At 41.7% G+C, this 24,409-nt stretch overlaps 1 protein-coding gene across 6 annotated transcripts in view; it reads left to right on the top strand.

The window, feature by feature from the left end:
• The window catches only part of nrxn3a (neurexin 3a), a 2,269,325-nt gene that overhangs the window by 642,224 nt on the left and 1,602,692 nt on the right, over positions 1-24,409 (top strand). For all 6 annotated transcript variants that reach the window (XM_072273216.1, XM_072273232.1, XM_072273229.1 and 3 more), the window contains 2 exons: positions 10,792-11,230; positions 17,214-17,597. In XM_072273216.1, coding sequence (XP_072129317.1) covers positions 10,792-11,230; positions 17,214-17,597 — 823 coding nt within the window. The remainder of the gene's footprint in view (positions 1-10,791; positions 11,231-17,213; positions 17,598-24,409) is intronic.

Here is a 24,409-nt window from a genome sequence, read left to right as displayed (position 1 = left end):
GAGCGGGAAGCGCAGAATCAAATATCGCTGTGATGATTGTACGTTCTAGTATCAAATGTTTGGCGACAATAAAGTATAAAGTATAATAAAATTTGCTTTGGACTTTGAACTTTGATCTACAAAGGGGAATGAACAGTTGATGTTCCAGACTGAGACCCTTCACCAGGACGTCGACTGTTGTTCTCCTCTGTAGACGCTACTTGACCTGCTGAGTTCCTCCAGCATCTCATGTTTGCTCTTTCAAATAAATTTGTCTTTTTCAGAGAAAAAGGTAATAAAATGCAATCCGAATTTTTTCGCAGTCACTGCTTTTTTTCTCCCCACACTGGTGGCTTTCTTTCAGTCTCTATCAGAATAAATTCAGTCAATAAACAATCTTAGCTCCCTCTTAAGGAGGGCTAGTGTTAGTTATCTTCACATCTTTAAAGGATTTACAGTGCTAGATGCCAGAAGCAACTTGAAATTGCCTAGAGTCTGAGAAAATTAAGTTTCAGGCAAAGCTGATGTGTTCAGAACTGTAGACAATGATAAGCTATTGTAGAACTAAATTAGAAAATGGTAGAAATACACGGCTGATGACAGCTCATCAACCCACAAAGTTAACTCTGTTTCTCTGCTTACTGCTTAATCTGCTGTATGCTTTTACCAATTTCCATCTTAAATCCAGATTTCCAGCATTAGCCATTTCCTTTTGTATTTTTGTACAGCTCGGTAGCATTGTTGTTTTAAACATGTAAAACACGTAAAGTTGGAATTCCAGAACGTTTTGCTGGAATGGGAAAATTATTTGAGTTCCTAACCTTTTTTATGCCACGGTCCCCTACCGTTATACGAGGGGTCCATGCACCCCAGGTCTGACATAAATCAATTGGATTTGTGGAGAGTGTATAATTTTAAAGCAGGTATATAATGCAAAGGAGTGAATGTGCTGAACCTGAAGAGGAGATTTGATGGAGTGAATCAGATTCAGAATTAGGTTTATTATCACTGACACACACTTAGGGACCACATCATTAGGTACACCTGCTTGTTAATGCAAAGGCATAAAAGCATGCAGACATGGTCAAAAGGTTTAGTTGTTGTTCAGACCAAACATCAGAATGAGGAAGAAAAGTGATAGAAGTGACTTTGACCGTGGAATGATCGTTGGTGCAAGACAGAGTGGTTTGAGTATCTCAGAAGCTGCTGATCCCCTGGGATGTTACCACACCAGTTTTTAGAGTTTACAGAGAGTAGTGCAAAAAAAATGATAAAAACATCCAGTGAACAGTTGTTCTGTGGGTGAAAACACCTTGTTAATGAGTGAGGTCAGAGGAGAATGGCCAGACTGGTTCAAGCTGACAGGAAAGTAAGAGTAACTCAAAAAAAGACGCACGTTGCAACAGTGGTGTGCAGAAGAGCATCTCTGAATACACCACACATTGAACCTTGAAGTGGATGGGGCACAGCAGCAGAAGGCCACGAAGATGCACACAATGGCCACTTTATTAGGTACAGGATTTAACTAATAAAGTGGCCACTGTGTGTATGTCATGGAATTTGTTGTTTTGTGGCAGCAGTGCAGTTCAAGACATAAATTACTATAAGTTATAATAGACAAATCAATAAGGCAAAGAGGGATAGCTAGGTAGTGTTCATAGACTGTCCAGAAGTCTGATGGCAAAGAGGAAGAAGCTGTCTTCATAAAACAGTTAGCAACCAGGGAACCAGGCAAAGGTACTTGTTATTCATAAAACACATACTCAGGGATTTCAGTGTTTTTACAGGGCATAGTAAATGCATATACACGGTATACATTTACATTAGGTTGCCCTTAACATTCTCAATGATATGATGAGAGGGATGAGTGCCCTTTTGCATTGCCCAAACCCTGCCTTAACCATGTATACTGGAATGGATTGAACTTGTCCCTGGCATAATTTGAGAAACGACTGAAAAGAGTTATTTAAATTTATAATGGAATTACTATGGAGAGAACATTGTTGCTTTAAAGTAAATCAAAGTTCAGCTCATAAATGTAAGATAGTGATCAATAAAGAGCCAGATTCAGATTAATTTATCTGTCACATGTACATCAATATATACAGTGAAATGTGTCACTTGTGTTAATAACCAACACGCCCAAGAATTTGATGGGGTTGCCCGCCAGTCTCTGCACACATTCTGGTGCAAATAAAGTCCAAGTCATAATTCAGGTAAATGTTTTATATTGGATCCTAAATGCCGATAGTTCCTTTTCTCCCACAGATGCTGCTCGACCCGCTGATTGTGTGTTGCTCCAGATACCAGCATCTGCCATCTCCTGTGTCTCCTCCATATCAAGATGTTAGTTTGAATGAGGAACAGGCTGCTGTGAATAGCAGCCAAGGCCTTTGACATGAAAGCATTTAAAGAGCAACATTGTGCCTTGGCAGTTAGTACTACTATGTCAATGTCTTGACATTGGGACCTACCTATACTGGTTGTACATGTACTTCCTGTGGTTACATGGTTACACCCAAATTCTTTCATAGGTTCAGTGGCTACCATAAATTGCCCTTTCATGGAGGGAAGAGACAAACGAATCAAGCGGGGCTTGGTGAGCATGAGTTATAGGGAAATGAATAGGTTCAGACTTCATTCCCTGGAGCATAGAAGAGTGAAGGGAGATTTGATAGACTTATACAAAATTATGGGGGTAATAGATTGGGTAAATGCAAGCAAGCTTTTTCCACTGAAGTTGGGTGAGAGTACAACTGGAGGTCATGGGTTAGAGGTGAAAGGTGAAATATTTAAGAGGTTACATGAGGGGGAGCTTTGTCACTCAGAGGGTGGTGTGAGTGTGGAACGAGCTGCCGGCATAAGTGGTGGATGCGGATTTAATTTCAACATTTAAGAGAAATTTGCACAGGTACATGGTTAGAAGGGTATGGAGGGCTGTGGCCTAGGTACTGATTAATGGGACTAGGAAGAACAGTACTTCAGCATGGACCAGGTGGTCTAAAGGGACTGTTTCTGTGCTGTAGTGTTCTATGACTCTATGTGAGAGAAATTAAGTTACTGAGTATAATGGGGCATTAGTAAAACAGGCCGTTGCTCTACTGGGAGCCAACATGGATTTGCTGGGCTGAAGGGCCTCATTCTGTGTCTGAATAAGTCAGAAGGATGTAGGGTAAACAAATGAATCTATTGAAAGAGTTAACCAGCAGGAAAAGCCAGACAGGCAATTAAAAAAGGTGCCTTTCATAATCTTGAAACATCCCAATATTCTTTGTCCGCTGTAGATTTAATGGAATTCTGTGAAAATTAGGCAGCCGAAAACCTGAATAAATGTTACTTAGCAACACGTACAAAATGCTGGAGGAGCACAACAGGTCACAGCATCTGTTGTAAAAAATAAACTGTTTTGAGCCGAGACTCTTCATCAGGACAAGCATCACAATGAGGATAAATTTTGTGTCATTACTTGACAATTTGAAGGGTCCGAAAAATTTTCTGGTTAATTTAAATATTTTCGAGAAGTAGAGATTTTCTGTCAAGCACGAGGCAGAAAATGATTGAGTATTGCAGAGAAAAAGTATAGCAATCAGCTGAAGCAAAGTGATCTTAGCAGGGCTGACCTCACTGCATAAAGTTTCTGTGCACAATAGACTCACTTCCCCACATCAAGAATATGGATTGATACTGTCATTTTGAAAGGCAATCTGTCCCTTGAGGTCACTGCAAGAAAATGAACGTGAACGTTCTAGTATGTGGTGTTTATGGAAGAATACAGCAGAAAGTAATTGGATAAGGGACTTCTTTCACAAGAACTAAAAGCTCATAAGTCAAAGATGACAGTGTTATAAATGAGTTTTAAATTGTTGTTGTTGATCATGAAGTCATGATCAATGCCTACATGAATGCAAACCAGAAAAAAAGATTTAAAGATTAGCTTTTATTTATCCAAACGTAAAATGAAACATGTCATTTGTATCAAATCAAATCAATAAGATTTTGCCAGGTAGCCTGCAAGCTGTTGCCTCTCTTCTGGCACCAGCATAGCATGCCCAAACCTTACTAACCCTAACTCGTCCAGCTTCTTCAGCATATTGCCTCGTCCACTGATCACCTCCCAGCTCCTTACATCATTCCCACTATCCTCTCTTCCAGTTGCCTATTTTCCAACCTCTCACCTGGGTTCACCTATCACTTGCCACTCCACCACTATCCATTACCCTGTTATACTGGCTATCTCCCCTCCTTCCAGTGCTAACCCGAAACATTGACTGTCCATTCCCCTCTGGAGATACTGACTGATGTGCTGAGTTCCTCTAGCATTTTGTGTCTTGCTGCCTATTTCCAGCATCTGCAGAATCTCACTTGTATCGTAAATATTTCTAAAAGTTCTTTCACTCATATTGTAGTACAGCTGGGAAGTTCTTAAGCGGAAATATCATTACTGAGGGCTTATGATTTATTCATATTAAGATGTTTTCCTCTCCCACCCTTAAAAATGATTAATACTTTATAATTTGGTCCTCCTGCTTTGTTTTTGCCTTGTGGAAGGCGTTAAAATCAGAATATATGACGCTTCAATGAAGAATACATAGACTTCTTTTGTCTGACAATATATTCGGGTGCTAAATTGTGTTGGGTTCTGTTCACTGCAAAAGCGCCTCATCAGGGAGTTGTTGTGGATTTTTTTTATTCACTTGTTGACGGAGAGCGTACTGCAACAGTTTGCTATGCTATCGTTTAGGTTGCATGGATGTATCCGCAATCTGGCTTGTCTTTGATTTGGAATGGGAATTAGTTTGTTTTTTGTCACATGTACTGAGATACAGTGAAAAGCTTGTTTTGCATACTGTTCATACAGATCAGATCATTACACAGTGCATTGAAGTAGAACAAGGTAAAAGCAATGACTGAATGCAGAATAAATTGTATGCTTGCATTACAAATGTTTATTTTTTTTAGCAAAGATCCACGGATCAAAGTTTAAATTGTAGCAACCACCAAGTAACCTTCAAGTCATTTGCTTGCAGGTGAATCCACGATAAATGTTTTCTGCAGACAAGTAAGCTTAGAGATCTAGTAAGCACAGTTAATCAGAGTTTAGAAGAATGGGGGAGAGTGTGTGTGGGTGGGGGGGTGGAGGTTCTCATTGAAATCTACAGAATTTTGAAGGGCCTACATACAGTGGACATAGAGAGGATGTTTCCAATAGTGAGGGAGTCTAGGATCAAAGGACTCAACATCAGAATGGAAGGATGTCCATTTAGAGCAGAGATGAGGAGGAATTTCCTTAGCCAGAGGTTGGCAAATCTGTGGAACTCATTGCCACAGATGACTGTGGAGTTTAAATTATTGGGTATATTGAAACTGGAGTTTGATAGGTTCTTGATTAGTAAGAGTGTCATAGAGCACCACTGCAGAGAAACAGACCCTCCAGCCCACCGAGCCCATGCCAAACTATTATTCAGCCTAACCCAATCGACCCATACCCGAACAATCCCTCTCCGTACTCCTCACACCCATGCACTTATCCAAATCTCTTAAATGATGAAACTGAACCTGCGTCTTCCACTTCCACTGGCAGCTCGTTCCACACTCTCACCACCCACTGAATGAAGAAGTCCCCTCTTCATGTTCCCCTGAAACATTTCACCTTTCACCCTTACAGGGAGAATTCAGGAGAATGGGGTTGAGAGCAATACTGAGGATGTTCTACGAGTCTGTGGTGGCCAGTGCGATCATGTTTGCTGTTGTGTGCTGGGGCAGCAGGCTGAGGGTGGTAGACACCAACAGAATCAACAAACTCATTCGTAAGGCCAGTGATGTTGTGGGGATGGAACTGGACTCTCTGACGGTGGTGTCTGAAAAGAGGATGCTGTCTAAGTTGCATGCCACCTTGGTCAATGTCTCCCATCCACTACATAATGTACTGGGTGGGCACAGGAGTACATTCAGCCAGAGACTCATTCCACCGAGATGTAGCACAGAGCGTCATAGGAAGTCATTCCTGCCTGTGGCCATCAAACTTTACAACTCCTCCCTTGGAGGATCAGGCACCCTGAGCCAATAGGCTGGTCCTGGACTTATTTCATAATTTACTGGCATAATTTACATATTACTATTTAACTATTTATGGTTCTATGACTATATATTATTTATGGTGCAACTGTAACGAAAACCAATTTCCCCCTGGGATCAATAAAGTATGACTATGACTATGAGAGGGAAACTGAATAAGACCTAATCAAATGACGAAGCAGACTTGATGGGCCAAATGGCCTAATTCTGCTCCTATGTCTTATGGTTGGTCCTGGCACAGACTAATCAGAGTAAACTTGCTGCTTACTGCAAATACAGGGCCAATGTCTTATTCAGTACTTGCATACTGATAGAACACAAATAAATAGCATCTTTGATAACTAAGCATAGTTCATCAGGGCACAACAGATGGCTTGTTTAGCATAGGGTTGCATTTGTCATCATACACTGTACAGCTGATATAAATTAATACCATTTGGTGTCACTATGATACAGTCCACCCAAGACACAGTCCCAGTGTTCTGCAATATTTCATGGGACATGAGGGATAACTGTTTACTGGAAGCAAATGAAATCCATTTAATACCTTCCCCTTGAGTTTCATGCACTCTTTTCAAATGGGTGTTTGATATCATAGCACCAATCTTTTAAGTCAGGTTGACAATCTTCCAGGAATTTTCTGGAATTAAGCGATAGTCCACCATCGATCTCTATACTGAGGAAAGAATTCACTGAGGTATTAAAAAGTGATGTCTCTTTCAGAAGCTGCTCTTTAACTATTTATTAGTCAAAGTCAAAGTAAACTTACTATCAAGCTATGTATATGTCATTATATAGTCAAGTCAATTAACTGTATATACTTTATACTTTATTGTCACCAAACAATTGATACTAGAACGTACAATCATCACAGCGATATTTGATTCTGCGCTTCCCGCTCCCTGGAAGCACCACAGTTATTGATATTCCCAGCCTTTTATTTGCGCCCAGTGATTTCATTTAGACCCTGCCATAGTCTACTGGCATCTCTCTGGTTAGCCTGGGCTTCCAACTTGGCTCGATATTGCCTCTTGGTACCCTTAATGGCTTTCTGGAATTCACGCCTGGATTCCATGTAGCGACTGGCATCCCTGGACCTAAAAGCTGCAGCTCTAGCCTTTAAAAGGGACTTGACCTCATAATTCATCCAAGGTTTCCGGTTCGGGAATACCTGGATCGTCTTGTGAGACACACAGTCCTCCGTGCATTTCCAAATAAAGTCTGTGACAGCTGAGGCATACTCATCAAGGTTAGCTGCCGAGTCCTTGAATACTAACCAGTCCAACGCGACACTACTTTTGACACCATGACCACCCGTTTCAGTTTCTGTTTGTAAGCCGGGAGGAGGAGTACGGTCTGATGGTCCGATTTTCCGAAGTGGGGTCGTGAGCCGGAATGGTAGGCATCCTTGACTGCTGTGTAGCAGTGGTCAAGTATATTCGGGCCTCTAGTGGGGCAGGAGACATGTTGGTATAACTTTGGCAGTGCCTTTCTGAGGTTGGCCTAGTTAAAGTCCCTGGCTGTAATGAGCAAAGCCTCCAGATACCTGGTCTCAAGTTCACTGATGTTGGCATACAGTATGTTCAGAGCACACTCCACGTCTGCCTGGGGGGGAACATAGACTGCTGTCAGTATGACCGAGGTGAATTCCTGTGACAGTTAGTAGGGACGACACCTCACCGACAGGGGTTCCAGGTCCGGGCTGCAGGAGCTTGTCAGTGCCACTGTGTCCGAGCACCACGCAGTGTTGATCAGTAGGCAGACACCACCTCCCCTCGTCTTGCCTGAAGACGCCATGCGGTCCATCCGATGGATCGAAACTATATATGTATATCGTCAAACAAGACAATGTTTCTTTGCACCAGGGTGTAAAGCACAGCAGTACACATGACACACAATAGTAATGGAAAGTAAGGATAAAATCTACAGATGAATTATGCATAAAATGCACAAAGTAAAGTGCATAAATTAAATATTGTAAAGTACAGAACAGATTAAGCAGTGACACTTCAAATGAATGCGGCAGCGAGTTCTGAAACCTAATGGCCTGAGGGAAGAGCTGTTTCCCATTCTGAACACTCTTGCTTTTATGCAGCGAAGTCTCATGCGCGATATGCTAACTTCAGATCTTGTTGCGGGCATTTAGAAGAAAATAGAAAAGAAAGAAATACGATAGAATTTATGAAAAGAAATCAAAAGCAGAAGCTGACAGACAACCAATGTGGATAAGAAGACAAATTGTGCAAATACTAAATAAATAAATCATACCGAGAACACGTCTTTGGAAGTGAGTCTGGAGGTTGAGGAATCAGTTGAGTGGTGAGGTGGGTGGAGGTAACCACACCAGTACAGGAGCCTGATGGTTGTAGGGTAATACAGCTCCTGAACCTGGTGGAGTAGGACCTGGCAGTAGTGGGAGGAGACTGTGGGCTGGATGGTGGGGCTCCTTGACAATCACTGCTCCTTTCTTGTGGTAGCGCTCCTTGTAAATGTGATCAATGATAAATGTATTTACTGAAAGCTTCCTGGAGAGGAACTCTGTTTCATTGATCATCAAGATGTGGAAGGAGCTGCTACCGGGAAGTTCAACCTATTATTTAAGAAGCAGAGTCCATTGTAGAATGCAACTTGTTTACTGACCAGCGATTCAATTTCTCAGCAGTATTTGTTTTTCTATTTAGTCTTAGGAAGCTCACACGTGTTGGGTGACAACTGGCAAAAGTCTAGAGTTGGAGCAGTTAGAAGCCAGCAGTCATTTGATGATGCGTCCAGGAAGGTAGCCAACCAGAACTAGCAGCTATGTTGCCATGATTTCCTGACTGAGATGATGCCAAGAGGAGATGAGAGGGGTAGCCTTAAACAACCAGTGTCAGAAATACTTCAACTACAAACGGACCCACATGAAATGTGTCTTTCAAAGTCCCCTGCGTTTCTGTGATGTTGACAGAGCAGATAAGCTGCTGTTAACCTTTGAGCAGCAGAAGGTTTTTGACAAAATTCTAAAAAAAGGTTTAGACAGAGTCAATAAAGAGAGATTATTTCCAAGGTCTAAGACACTAATAATCAGCTGGCACGATCTTTGACCAACTGAAAACCTATTCATAGAATACATACTAAGAACATGTACTGCCTGATACATTGATGGAAATAATTTCTGTTGTAGCCTTCAGAAGAAAAGTAGGATTGGAATGAAACAATTTGATGATGTAACATTGAGGCTTTATAAAGCCTCACTTCGCGTATTGTGAGCAGTTTTAGGCCCCCTATCAAAGAAAGAGTGTGCTGATATTGGAGAGAGCTCAAAGGAGGTTCAGAAAAATTATTCTGGGATTGAAAGGTTTATCATATTAAGAGTGTTTGGTGGCTCTGGGCCTTTACTCAGTGGAATTCAGAGGAATGGAGGGTGAGCTCATTGAAACCTATCAAATGTTGAACAGCCTCGACAGAGTAGATGTGGAGAGCATATTTCCTATGGTGAGGGAGTCCAGGGCCTGAAGAAGCTGCCTCAGAATAGAGGGGCATCCTTTTAGAATGGAGTTAAGGAGGAATTTCTTTAGCCAGAGAGTGGTGAATCTGTGGAATTTGTTGCCATAGGCAACTGTGGAGGCCAAGTCATTGGGTATATTTAAGGCGGAGGTTAATAGATTCTTGATCAATCAGGGTGTGAAGGAATATTGGGGAAAGGCAAGAGATTGGGACTCAGAGGGAAAATGAACCAGCCATGATGAAATGGTGAAGCAGACTCAATTCGCCAAATCATCTAATTCTGTTCCTATATTTTATGGTCTTATGAATTTGAGTCTGCCCTTTCTTTTATTAACAATACTTCTCAGCATCAATCCCAAAACCTTGGACTTGCTTAATATCCAGAGTTTAATGATTTGTATTTCAAATGCACACAACTTGGCACCCTCAGACCTCTGGGGCAGAAAATTCCGAAGTTTCACCATCCTCTGAAGAGTAATCTCTGAATCTCAGTTTGAAATGGTTGATCCCTTATTTGGAAAATGTGCCCCCTGCTGGTTCAGCAGGGGAACACTCACCCCTACATTTAACCTGTAAAGCTCCTTAAAAATTTCAGAGAGTGAGAGAGAGTCATAGAACAGTACACTTCAGAAACAAGCCCTTTGGCCACCCTAGTCTATGTCAAACTGTTCTTCTGCTGAGCCCCATTGATGCACTTCATTGAGCTCTGAATACTCCTCAAATCCCGTTGAGCCCTCCATAACCTTCCTGTTCATGTCGTTGCCGAGTCAGTGAGGAATTGGAAGAACAGTGGTAGTGTGGTGGGGAAATTTGGGAGTCTAACCAAACTAATTTTTAGAAGCAGCAGATGTCAACTTGATGAAGCAAACAACCTTCTGTGTAATTCAGGTTTTGATGTGCTTCCATTGTGAGCTTTCTCAATGGCTCAATCACAGAGATGCTTTTATGCTTCAAAGAATGAAGGGAATCAAATCGTAAATCCATCTGTCTGAGTGGAAAAGTTGTGAGGTGAAGGGAAGTGATTTATTTGATGCAAATTTCTCTCCCTACACTTAGTTTGACATGAATATTTGACTACAGATTAAGCCTGCTAACACAGACTGTTTATTTCCATTATAATTTAAAATATGTGTCCTTGTTATGATGTCAGTTTCCAGTGAAAAGCCTCATTTCTCTTCCGTGCATTGGCCTGCATAAACAACTATGCCCGTGCTGAATACAATTTTGTGTTGTATTTTTTGTGATTGGCAGGTTGTTTATAAAAACAATGACATCAGACTAGAGCTGTCACGCCTGGCAAGAATTAAGGACCCGAAAATGAAGATCCACGGCGATGTTGTATTCAAGTGCGAAAACGTCGCCACCCTGGACCCCATATCGTTTGAGACGCCGGAAGCATACATTAGCTTGCCGAAATGGAACACCAAGAAGATGGGTTCAATTTCTTTTGACTTCCGTACGTCAGAGCCCAATGGCCTCATTTTGTTCACACATGGAAAGCCTCAGGAACGGAAAGACATGAGGAGCCCAAAGAAAACTAAAGTGGACTTCTTTGCCGTTGAACTCCTTGACGGAAACCTATTCTTGCTCCTGGACATGGGATCCGGTGCGATAAAAATCAAATCAACAACGAGGAAGGTGAATGACGGGGAATGGTATCATGTGGACATCCAACGAGATGGGAGATCAGGTGAGAGAGATAACGCAATGTTGGCACAGATTGAGAACTATGCTGAAAGAGAAAACAAAATTCCTTTCAAAGAGCCAGAAAAAGCAACTGAGCCTACAGTAGGCTTTTCCAGAGGATTAATATGAATGCTGTCTGATAAATACACAGCTTGCTGGCTTAAAGTTAGAATAGGATTTTTGTTTACTCTTGCATTATTGAATGTCAAAATTGGTTTTCTTGTCAGCGCTTTCTTGGAATGTGAGTGCTGTTGTCTCCAGCCAAATCATAGACACCCTGTCCTGAAAGTCCAGCAATAGATGCCAGACTTTTTATTCTGAGCAGTTTAGGGCCACGTGTCTAAGAAAGGATGTGCTGGCATTGGAGAGGGTCCAGAGGAGCTTGATCCTGGGGATGAAATTGTTATGAGAATGATCCCGAGGGTAAAAGGTTTAATATATGAGCTGCATTTGATGGCTCTGGGCCCATGCTCTCTGAAGTTTAGAAAAATGATGGGGGATCTCATTAAAACCTACTGAGTATTGAAAGGTCTAGTGGACATGGAGAGAGTACTTCCAGTAGTGGGGGAGTCTGCGACACAAGGGAACAGCATCAGAATTCAAGGACATCCCTTTAGAATAGAGGTGAGGAGAAATTTCTTTTGCCAGAGGATGGTGAATCTGTGGAGATTCATGGCCATAGATGGTTTGGAGACCAAGTCATTGGGTATATTTAAAGCAGAAATTGAGAGGTTCTTAATTAGTAAGGGTGCCAAAGGTTACAGAGAGGAGGTAGGAGAATGGGGTTGTAAGGAAAATTCAATCAACCATGATAGAATGGTTGAGAAGGTTTGATGGGCTGAATGGCTTAATTCTGCTCCTATGTCTTATATTCTAATGGTCACTGGAGGTGGAAGTGTGCAGCAGTTGTTGTGACAATGCCAAGTTAGCAAGCAACTGTCTGGGTGGAAACAATGAGGTTTTGAAGGAGTGGGAATGTTAGTGCCATCTCAATTCAAGAAACATAAGAGAGTGAAGATACTGGAGCAAAAAACATATATATACTGGTAGAAATCCACAGGTTAAGCAAGATTATTAGTCACATGTGTATCAAAGCTTACAGAGAAATGTGTCAATTACAACCCAAACAGTCTGAAGATGTGCTGAGGGAAGCCCATAAATGTCGCCACACTTCCAATCCCAGCTGCCCACAATGTTCAGCAGAACAACAAACTCAGCCAAACATACAAGACAGACATAACATCAGCAAAACAAATCCCTTATTACCGTCCACCATTTTGGGACACCCTGACCTCCAGACATGTCAACCTTGGGCCCCCAATCCCCAGGACAGGCCACCTTCGGGCCTTCCATCTCCAGACCTCAGACCCGGACTCATTGACCTTGGATCTCCAACATCCGGGCATTATCTGTGGAAGGAAATGGACAGTCAAAGTTTGGCATTGAGACCCTTCATCAGAGCTAAAAGAGTAGAGGGGAAAAAAGCTTCTCAATAGGAGATAGGGGAGTAGAGTGAGTACCTCTCCTCTACTCTCAGTCCAGATGGGTCTGCACCCAAGACACCATCTGTCCATTTCCCCTCCAGAGGTGATGAGTTCCTCCCGTGGTTTGTTTTCCTTTTTCTTCACTTCGATTCATTTTCTTACTTGTGTTGATTTTTGAAATGAAATGCTATGGGCTGGTTTGTGCATTTATTAATATAGGGCCAGTTTTGTTCCTGATCCCACCCGAGCAGCTCCCCGACTCCAAGCTGTCAGGTCCCATCAGATGGAGGTATGAGTAGCCACCGTATGCCATGGTCTGTTGCAGACATGTGACTTTTTCCATTTTACACGTCCACATTCTCCAGCCTGTAGAACAAAATTGCTAATTACTGCTGAATTAGTGTCAGTCTCGTGCTTCAGGTCATTTCTCCACTATCTAATGAGTTGAGATTAGGCAAACTCATTTCATGCCTTGATGCTTCAGAAGCATTTCATACCTTGATGAACTCAGCTACAGCAATACTCTCAACAGCTCAACAATATTCAGTGTCAAGCACTTCACTTGATGGGCAGCCTATCCATCAATTCAGTTTCTCCAACCTTCGGTACAGCGTGGCTGTAATGTCTATTAGCCCAAGGTATGCTGCAACAGAGGTCTGAGTCGCCTTGGGCAGCAGCTCCTAGACTAATCACCTCCGAGGACAACTGCAGCAACTGGCATTCATGCAGCTGCTTAAAAAGAGAAATGCCCAATCTGTTTCACTTTATCAAGTTTATTTTATTTTGTAAAAATTTTTATTTAGACATGTAGCACAGTGACAGACCCAACGATCACGTGCTGTCCAATCACACTCAATCTACTGCCCGTTACACCGCTGGTGCTTAGGGCAGCAGTAAAGGTCCTCCATCTCTGCCTGTCTTCAAAGCTTCCTTCAAAGTACCAATAGCTCGGTTTTCACTACTGTCAGTCATTGCAAGCCCCGGGTGGAGAGTCAGGAATACCATCACACTCAGATGTAGAAGGATTCTTCATTGTTGTTTCTGTAGCAGTTTTGCTTTACCAGTCAGGGTTGTTAGGTCTGAGCTGAACACCTGAACCTGAAGGCCCGGTCGTCTGGCCTCTACCCTTTGACCTGTTTGGCATGGGTGACCCTACCAAGAGTCAAAGCGTAAAGCTCTGACTCCAGCCAGTTCTGGGCCAATTACTCTCGTGTGATCAATTAACCTAGCAACCCATACGTCATTTTATGTGAGAAGAAACCAGAGCACCCGGAGGAAACCCGTATGGTCACAGGGAGAACGTATATACTGTTTACAGACAGTGGCAGAACTGAACCTGGGTCACGGGCTGTAATATCATCAGACTCTGACCACCAACGGGTAACATTAATGGCTAACTGTTCAGTGTTTTGGGCAGAGACCCTTCACCAGGACCTGATGAAGGGTCTCAGCCCAAAACGTCGATTGTTTATTCCCATCCTGATCTGCTGAGCTCCTCCAGCACATTGTGTGTATTTATTTCATCCATGTGCCTATTTAAGAGAGTCTTAAATCTCCCTATAGCAACAGGAGTGCTAGAAGGTGGGGAGACTATAAATTACATATAAGCTAGTGACACATTGGACACGACCTTCACCACATAACACCTCCAAGAACAATGCAAGCGATAACATCCAATGTTAAAAATGCCGTTTTGACCAGGCTAATCAGCATAAAGATTGTGGGCTGAAGGGCCTGTATCTATGCTGTACAGCTCTATGACTCTATGTCCTCATTGCTATATGTCCATGTCCAAATGGTTAGGTGCAGAGTTGATTGTGAGTGATAGCAAATTTTTGCACATACAGTCAGTGGCCACTTTATTAGGTACACGTGTACACTTGCTTGTTACTGCAAATATTGAATCAGTCAATCATTTGGCAGCAACTCAATGCATAATGCATAACAGCAAGCAGACATGGTCAAGAACTTCAGCTGTTATTCAGACTGAACTTCAGAATAGGGAAAGGAATGTGATCTAAGTGGCTTTGACTACGGAATGATAGTTGGTGCCAGACAGGGTGGTTTGAGTATCTCAGAAACTGCTGATCTCCTGGGATTTTCACATGGAACAGCCTCTGGATTCACAAAGGAGCGGTGTGGAAAACAAAAAGCATCCAGTAGTGCCAGTTCTGTGGACAAAATACCTTAATAAAGTGACTACTGTCTGCTTGTTTAGGGCAAGGTATAGAAATTCAATCCCTGAGAGAATCGAAGTATATGGTAAACAAAGAGCCATTATGACAGAAACAGGTCGTTAGGACATTGCTGGTGGTGAGAGCTTCCAGCCTGCAAATTAGCTGCTGTGTTTTCCCCAGTATAATGATGACCTCACAATACTGCCCGTTACTAGCTGTAAGTGCTTTGGAATGAACTGGAAAGGACATGAAAGGAATAAATGCAGGTCTGTCTTTTTTTCTTTGCGACACAGGCATGTCTTCAGACTTGCACTGAGTTAAGTCCTGGGCTTACAGGATAAATATTAAATAGCGATGGTTTCTGTGTTGGTGGCTGAGTCAGCGGTTAGAACCAGGAATAGCTACAGCCATAATCTTGGAGTGAACACATTTTATGACAGTCTTTTAATAGCAATGATTTAATATTCAGAAATGTAATGGCTCCTCAAAAATCCATCTACATTACTTGGGCAGTTTCTTCAGCAAACACATAAGAGAGTATATTTCAATTATACATACTTCATTAGCAATGAAGTGGTTCGGAATGTCTAGACTGTATGACCATATACTGTTAGTACACGTTTTTCCCTTTCTGCTGACCCAGTTAAGATTAGACCATAAGACCCTAAGACATAAGAACAGAATTAGGCTGTTTGGTCCACCGAGCCTGTTTCACGATTCGATGATGTCTGATTTATTTTTCCTCTCAACCCCATTCTACTGCCTTCTCTCCATAACCTTTCACTCCCTTACGAATTAAAGATCAAACTATCAAACTCCAGTTTAAATATACCCAATGAGTTGGCCTCCACAGTAGTCTGTGGCAATGAATCTCACAGATTCACCACCCTCTGACAAAAGAAATTTCTCCTTTTCCCTATTCCAAAGTGATGTCCTTGTATTCTGTGGCTGTGTCCTCTGCTCCTAGATTCTCCCTCTTTTGGAAACATTCTCTGTACATCCACTCTGTCTAGGCCTTTCAATATTTGATGGGTTTCAAAAGAAGAAAATCTGCAGAAGCTGGAAATCAAAGAAACACACACAAAATGCTGAAGGAACTCAGCAGACCAGGCAGCATCTGTGGAAAAGAGTAGAAGTTTCAGGCCGAGACCCTTCATCAGGACTGGAAAAAAGAGATGATAATTCAGAGTAAGAAGCTGGGAGGAAGGGAGGAAGAAGTTCAAGGTGACAGGTAATAGATGAAACTGGGAGGGGGGGAGGGATGAAGTAAAGAGCTGGGAAGTCGACTGGTGAAAGAAATCCTGGTACTTACCCTTGCAAGCGGAACAAGTACCATACCTACCGCTACACCTCCTCCCTCACTCCCACTCAGGCTGCAAACAGTCCTTCCAGGTGAGGCAACACCTCACCTGTGAGTCTGTTTGGGGTCATCTACTGTACCTGGTGCTCCTCGTGTGGCCCCCTGTATGTTGGTGAGACCCGACACAGATTGGGATACCGCTTTGCCAAGCACTTACACTCCGTCCACCAGAAAAAGTGGGATCTCCAAGTGGCCACTCATTTTAATTCCACTTCCCATTCTCATTCTGACATGTCAGTCCATGGTCTCCTCAACTGTCATGATGAGGCTACAGTCAGGCTGAAAATGCAACACCTTATATTCCATCTGAGTAGCCACCAGCCTGATGACATGAACATCGATTTCTTGAACTTCCAGTAATTGCCCCCCTTCACCATTCCCCATCCTCTTTTCCCTCTCTCACTTTATCACCTTACCTGCCCATCATCTCCCTCTGCTGCTCCTCCCCCTTCCCTTTCTCCATGGCCTTCTGTCCTCTCCTATCAGATTCCCCGTTCTCCAGCCCTTTATCTCTTCAATCAATTGACTTCCCAGTTCTTTACTTCACTCCTGCCCCTCTCCCGGTTTCACCCACCACCTGCCATCTTGTACTTCTTCCTCTCCTCCCCCCACCTTCTTATTCTGACTTCTCATCTCTTTTTACCAGTCCCATTGAAGGGTCTTGGCCTGAAACATCAACTGTTTGCTCATTTCCATAGATGCTGCCTGGCCTACTGAGTTCCTCCCACATTTTGTGTGTACTACTCATTCTTTTAAACTCCAACTAACTGTATAGGGAAAGAATCCTGCCAGTCTAGTTAGCAACTCTTTATACTGATAATACTGCACCACCGCGTTATAATATGGAGTTCTCTTTAACAAAGAAGCTTCTGATGTAATATAGTGGAGATCCTAATGCAGGCACGAATTCACTCGTAAATAAAAGTTGGGCCAGCTGTGCTAAACAGTGTGATTTTCTCTTTGCAGGTACTATATCGGTGAATAGTCGACGCACGCCATTCACAGCAAGTGGGGACAGTGAGATTCTTGACCTGGAAGGAGACATGTACCTAGGAGGTCTGCCAGACAACAGAATGGGTTCCATCCTGCCCACAGAACTCTGGACAGCCATGCTCAACTACGGCTATGTCGGGTGTATCAGGGACTTGTTCATTGACGGCAGAAGCAAAGATATCCGACAGCTAGCTGAGGCACAGAATGCCGCTGGGGTCAAGCCGTCTTGCTTGCGAGTGAGCAGTAAACACTGTGACAGCAACCCTTGTAAGAACAATGCCGTGTGCAGAGAAGGCTGGAACAGGTTCATTTGTGACTGCACGGTCTTGGGCTACTGGGGAAGAACGTGTGAAAGAGGTAAGATTGACTTACTTTGTAGAAGAACGGTTGTCTTATGGCAATTTACTGGTGCATGAACGATGCGCTAATATGTGCCTTAGTATGATAAAGAGCCATTGAAAGGTGATGGTGCTTATAGATATGATCTCTCAGTTTAATTGAAGATTTTGACCATCTGGCAAAAAAAGTGGTGTAACAATCCTATGTAGAAGGTGATCTGAGTTGCTCCTTAGTCCCTCATCGGACTGTGGCTTTTTGGACTGTCTTGCCTTGAAGGAGGTCATGTCACTTACTTGTCTTCTCCGTCAAATATCATAAGGAAAGTTACAGATTTTTTTTTACAGAAGATTATAGTCCATCACCAATTCCAATGGATTGTTTAAAAAAGAAAGCAGAAGATGCATAAGAAGGGCAATCCAATGTCAAACAAGAAAAATTATGGGCAGAGCAGTGAATGGAATCAAATTTCAGCTGAGAATGTGCAGCCATGTTTAGATCAGGAGATAAAGGTTGGATTTGTACTCAATGGCTCTCTTTACCAGATCCTGGTTTAGGCCTATCTGGAAATATAATTAGGCAACCTGATTTGGTTAATGAATACGAAATCTCTGGAGAAAGATTTCCACAAGTATGCACTTGATAAAAAAACACTTTATCTGTCACAATATGCTGAGAAGAGTCCATACATTGCCGAAAGAAGTTGGAATCTACAGATTACTTGAACCAACTGATCCAGTGTGTACAGGCTATTTAATAAAATAGATGTGCTCACTAGTTCTTCTTTATGCAAAAAATTCCAACACTTGGAATAAATTAACGTTTATATGGTAATGGTAACAGTTCGTAAAAAGAGATGAACGAGGTGCTTGCAGTGATCAATATGATTTCACATGGAAAGTAAGTGTGTGTTTGGCACTTATGTGCCCCTGTGACCTTCTAAATTTGTTTGCTTATTCTGAAGTTCCTAGGGGTTTTTATTTTATGAAGTAGCTGAGCTTTCTTTTTGTTCTTTACATTTTCCAGTGTAACAGTAAAAAGTATCATGATATTTATGCAAAGGGATATTTATATTCATGATTGTATTGGATATGTATGAAAGTATCTTTTATGTACAGTTAGATGTGATTAGGCTACATTTTTGGACTGTGCTCTACTGTCTTCAATGAAGGATGTTGTGTTGTTAGTTCTGCTAGTCCAAATGATAGTACTTGGATGAGCATTACTGAAAACCACAGATGCTACATTGGAGAGAGGTTTGGATTTTTGCTACTTTGATGAGTGACTTGAGACAAAAACACTGTGTGATAAAGCCAGAGATCAGGGTTTTCTGTTGGGATCATGCACCATATAGATGGCAGGAGATGGATGTGTGGAGTTCAGCAGAATGTTCCAGAAATACAGGTGGACTCATCCATTTGTCCTGTACTTAGATTGTGTGGAGTTGTTCCTTAAGAGAAACACCAGAATCATTGACTTCCCATAGGGAGGATACGGCAATGGGATGTAACAGTGCTCAAAGAGAGAAAAGCAACATTGATGTTTGTGGTAGAGTCACGGGCAAGTGTAACATTGCTGAGCTTAGCAGGACCATGAACTATCTTAGGGGTATCATATGATGACTTAGTATAGAGGCTGGAAAGACATTTCAATCCTATATTGGTGTCTGACAGTATAGAATCAGAATCGGGTTTGATTCCACTGTCATACTGTATGTGGTGAATTTTTTTGTTTTATGGCAGCATTAGAGTGTAATACATAAAGCAATACAATAAATTATAGTAAGAAATGTATGTAAATTGTATTAAGTAAGTAGTACAGAAAGAGATCAAAAATAGAAATGGGCCTTTGGCCCAACTGGACCATGCTGACCAAGATGCCCATCTGAACATTTAGGCCATATCCCTCTGAACCTGTCCTGTCCATTGACCTGCCTCAACTACTTCCTCTGGCGGCTTTTTCCATATACTCACCACCCTTTGTGTGGACAAGGTCCCCTCAGGTCCATTTAAATCATACCCCTCTCACTAACCTATGCCAGGAGAGGAGCATTACCACATGTACAGTACATGTAAAGTCTTAGGCACATATATATATATAGCTAGGGCACCTAAGAGTTTGTCAGTGTGGAGTGGAGAGCGAGTATGTATATCTGGTGGGAGCAAAAGATGTTGAAGGTGAAGCACTGCGGGAGGAGTGTGGGACAGGTGGTGGAGAACGAGTGCCGGGGCGGCGGGTGGTGTGAGTTCAGACACACCCAGGCCTGAGGCACCAGGCAAGGTCATTTAATTCCAAACAATTGGTTTATTGATAATTACAAAATGCCTCTCTGGTGCTTCTCGCTTCCTCCCTTCTCCCTTTCCCTTTTCCCAGCCATAACTCCCCTCTCTCTGCCTCCTTTCTGACTCTCAGTCCACAAATCAGAATTGTGACCCACATTTGTCACAATTTTTTTGTGCGGCAACAATGCAGGCAAATGTATAAAATTACTACAGTACTCTGCAAAAGTCTTAGCCACACTAGCAATATTAGAATCATAGAAAAGTACAGCACAAAAACAGGCCCTTCAGCCCATCTGGTTCATGCCAAACAATTTAAACTGCCTACTCCCATCAACCTGCATCTATATGTGTCTGACCTTTGATAGTACTGTAAACATAGTAAGTTGATTTAGTGGACAACTGGAAGTAACATAGAGGTGCCAAGGCAAATCATTCATTGATAAGACAAGACAATCCATTGCCAAATCTCACCATTGCTCTACCACATACCTTGCAAGATGCTTCCAGAAGTGCAAATCTTTATCCAGTATTTGATTGACTGTGGTAATGTCTTCCTAAATACAGGATGTTATGTTTCAATTGATAATGCACCATGAATTAGGATATTTTGCACCATTAAAGTCACTACATAGGAAGATGTTGTAGTTGTTAACCAGCACCAACTGTCATTTGGATCATCACCGAGAAACAAGCCAGCTGATTTGTGAAGGACGTCCGATAGAACGGGTTCGCGCTCTCTGATGATTACATCAGAAATACATCTACTCAACCTTATCCTCACCAATTTACCATGGAAGGATGCAATGGCCACCATACAGCCTTGTCTTTACAATGGCAATCCCTTCCTTTGCAATACATGCTGAGTGAGTTAAGTTCAGATCAGAACAAATCTGACAGCTCAAAAGTGACATCTATAAGACAGGAAATACTTTGTGTCATCTGTAGTTTCCCACCTTATAGCCAACACTCCATCGTCATCATAGATCATGGTGGTAGAGGCAGATGGTGTAGATTAGCATGGGTGGTACAGTAGAGTAGCAGTTCACATAACGCTTTACATTACCAGCAACCTGGGTTCAATTCTAACCGCTGCCCGTAAGGAATTGGCACGTTCTCCCCGTGATCGCGTGGGTTTTCTCCAGGTTCTCCGCTTTCCTCGTCCAGGTCAATAGGTTAATTGGTCACATGGATAGAATCGGGTGGCATGGACTCATTGGGCTGGAATCATTTGTTATAGTGTTGTATCATTAAATTAGAAAGAGACTCACAGAGAACACATGGATGATAGAAAACTGGAGGGGTGTGTGGGAGAAAAGTGTTGTATTGTTATTTCAGTAGGTTATAAGGTTGACACAGCATTATGTGCCAAAGAGCCTGTACTGTGCTGTCATGTTCCATGTACTATGTTCTGGAATCATTGGTTTAAAATATCAGGTGAAAGGCAGCTTCTCCAACAGTGCATAAGGCCTCAGTACCACAGAAGATTTCTGCTGAATTTTTTTGTAGACGTGCTTTTACTGGAACTCATTCAAATGAATTATCCAGTGCTCTCATGCATGCCCTAAGAACTGGACACGAGTCAGGCTCTGAATGACAAATGGCACATAACAGTGACAATTCTCTAATGCTAGGTAATATCCACCTCCAATAAGAGGGCCTAATCACCTTCACTTGATAATGAACAGTACAACTATTGCCAAATATCCACCATCAACAAGCTGCAGGTCACCTTGACAATACTTAACTGTATAATCTGTAAAAATGAGTCAGGGCATTCATCTTCTGTCTTGCTATAGCCTTGGTACAAAGAATAATACTTCAGAATCAGAATCAGGTTTAATTTCACTGACATATGTGGTCAAATTTGTTGTTTTGCAGCAACAGAACAGTAAAATAGAGAAAAATATGATGAATGGCAATAAGAAATATACGTAAAAATTAAATTAAATAAGTATTCAAAAAGTGTGCAAAAATAGTGAGGTATTTTTCATGGGTTGGTTCGTTGTCCATTCAGAAATCTGATAGTGGAGGGAAAGAAGCTGTTCCTTACTTTGAGTGTACAAAGTTCAAAAGTTCAAAGTAAATTTATTATCAAAGTGCAAATATGTCAACATATACAACTCCAAGATTCATTTTCTTATTCAATAAATCCAATAACTATAATAGTATCAATGAAAGGCCACACCAACTGGGCACACAAACAGTGTGCGAAAGACAAGAAACTCTGCAAATACAAAAAGGAAGATGAAAATAATAAATAGACAGATGGCAGATAGAAAGTTAAATAGATAGATAGATAAATAAGTATTGAGAACATGAGATAGATAGCTAAGGTTCAAGGAAAGAGTGGTGAGATTTAGAAGGATCCTGAGGGATATTTTCACTAAGAGGGTGGTGAACATATGGAATGAGTTATCAGAGGTGTGGTTGAGGCTGATACATTTAAAAGAACATTTAAAAGTCATCTGGACAAGTACATGGTTAGGAAGGGTTTAGAGAGATACAGGCCTAGTCGTGCATCTTGGTTGGGCTGAGGGCCTGTCTCTATGCTGTATTACTATATTTCTCTAACTTCAAGTTTCAAATCTAATTATCATGTGTACCTTGAGTACAAAGAGTGAAATGTGTTGTTTGCATTAGCAACCAACACACCCCAGTGTGTGCTGGTGGCAGCCTGCAAGTGTCACCACACACTCCAGTGCTAACGCTGCATGCCCACAATGGTCAGCAGAATAGCACAGAACTCAACGAACAACAAAACAACGTCAGCAAAGCAAGCCCTGTTTCTCCCTCTCACACAGTATACACACATCCCTCTAACCTCAAGTTAGTCCGTATTCTTCAACCTCCAGCCTCCAGCAGGCCCAGATTTGGACTCGGAAATGGATGCAGATATGCAGACATTTACTTCTAATTATAGCTCCAGCAGCCCTCCAAACCTGCCCATGTGCTCAGCTGGCACATCATCCATCTCTCATAGGTTCACTCGTTGCAACAGTGGCTGTAAGACAATGCTTTCCATCAAGGCTGTGTCAAGGGATAGAAAGCTCTTGAGAATATGGACAGGCAAGCAGAAGCCCAATCGGCCCAGGGTGAGAATGCTGTGACATCAGCAACGATCAAATTTTTCAGTGAGAGTGTTCCATTTCAATCAAAATGTTAGCATTATCAAAAGTTATCATTTCAGCATGAGGAGAGATGTGAGCATTGATTCAGACTTGAACATAGATTTACAAATACATTCCCTTGGTCCGAATGTTTCTGGTTTCTGGTTATTCCTTTTTTTATTGTTATCTTTGCAATTTTGAATGGGACGGACTGGCAGTCAACAAACAGCACAGTGATAAGTTGAACTGAACTACACTGAAAATTCCTAGATTGTTTCAAGGATTCTTCAGTTTGATGTTTAATATTCTGTATTTTATTTGCTCATTTTTTGCCATTTGTATGATTTGTGTTTTTTTTTGCACATTGGCTGTTTGATGTTTTCTTTGAACGGGTTCCATGATGTTTCTTTGTTTCGTGGCTGTGTGCAGGAAGAAGAATATCAAAGTTGTTCACTGCATACATACTTTGTTAATAAATGTTCTTTGAACCTTGAATGATTTTCTGAGTGACATTTGTGGAGTGTTGTATTCTGACTGGACCTTCAGATTTATTTTGCTGCCATCCTCGTGGTATGCATACTGAAAATCATCATAGATAATTATATGATGCAGCTGATGCCTGAACTGGAATCTTGTTTATATCTCAGAATGCTGAAATGCACCAGAAATTGTTGAGCACGAGTACTATGCTATACTGTGTAAATGATGTAAGTGAAGATGATTTTACTCTGTGAAGGCAATCCATTAATACTCCTCACAGAAAACCTTTCTCCTTTGTTCCCTCTGTCAGATACCTGATCATAATTAAGCTGAGTGTCTGAAGGAAAAGAAACATAGTTCATTCCGTTTTTGCCAATGATTGTCTTTTCATTTAAAGCTCCATCTGTTTTTATTTTAGATTTTTTCCATAATTGTAAACAATTTGTGCTTATTAACTTTAACTAATATTTTAAAATGGCTTGCTCTTATGATAGTATTGGGTTCCCTCTCTGCAAAGTCCTAAACTCAAAATAAGATTTAAAGCCATATCTTCACTATAGGAAGGTTTATACTGCATCATCCTGCTTTTCAAGGACTAGCTTACTTTGCTGTCTAGTCTCTGTGGTGAGGTCTAGCTGTCAATACCCACCATTGGTGTGTTGGGTTCCCCTACCCTATTAAGGAGGAGATACTTCCAGCTAACTAAGTAGTTCAAACACAGTTTATTTTATTGTTAATAATAAATGTTGAAATTTGGACAGATAGTTTTTAACACACAGAAGATTTCTGATCTACGAAATATTTACAAAATTATGGAAGATATATAAACTTCAAGGGATTTTGAAACACCGATACAATTCTTATGAACTAAAAGAACATACCAATGATTTGCAGATGAATCAGTCATCCATTGCAGAAACCAAAAGTTGAGGAGTGCATTGTAGTTCTTCTTTCTGTCATGCTC

Source organism: Mobula birostris, chromosome 1 (genome assembly GCF_030028105.1).
Source record: "Mobula birostris isolate sMobBir1 chromosome 1, sMobBir1.hap1, whole genome shotgun sequence".
Classification (NCBI taxonomy): Eukaryota; Metazoa; Chordata; class Chondrichthyes; order Myliobatiformes; family Myliobatidae; genus Mobula; species Mobula birostris.
Note: the sequence above shows the minus strand (reverse complement) of the source record. Positions and strands in the feature narration are given on the sequence as shown.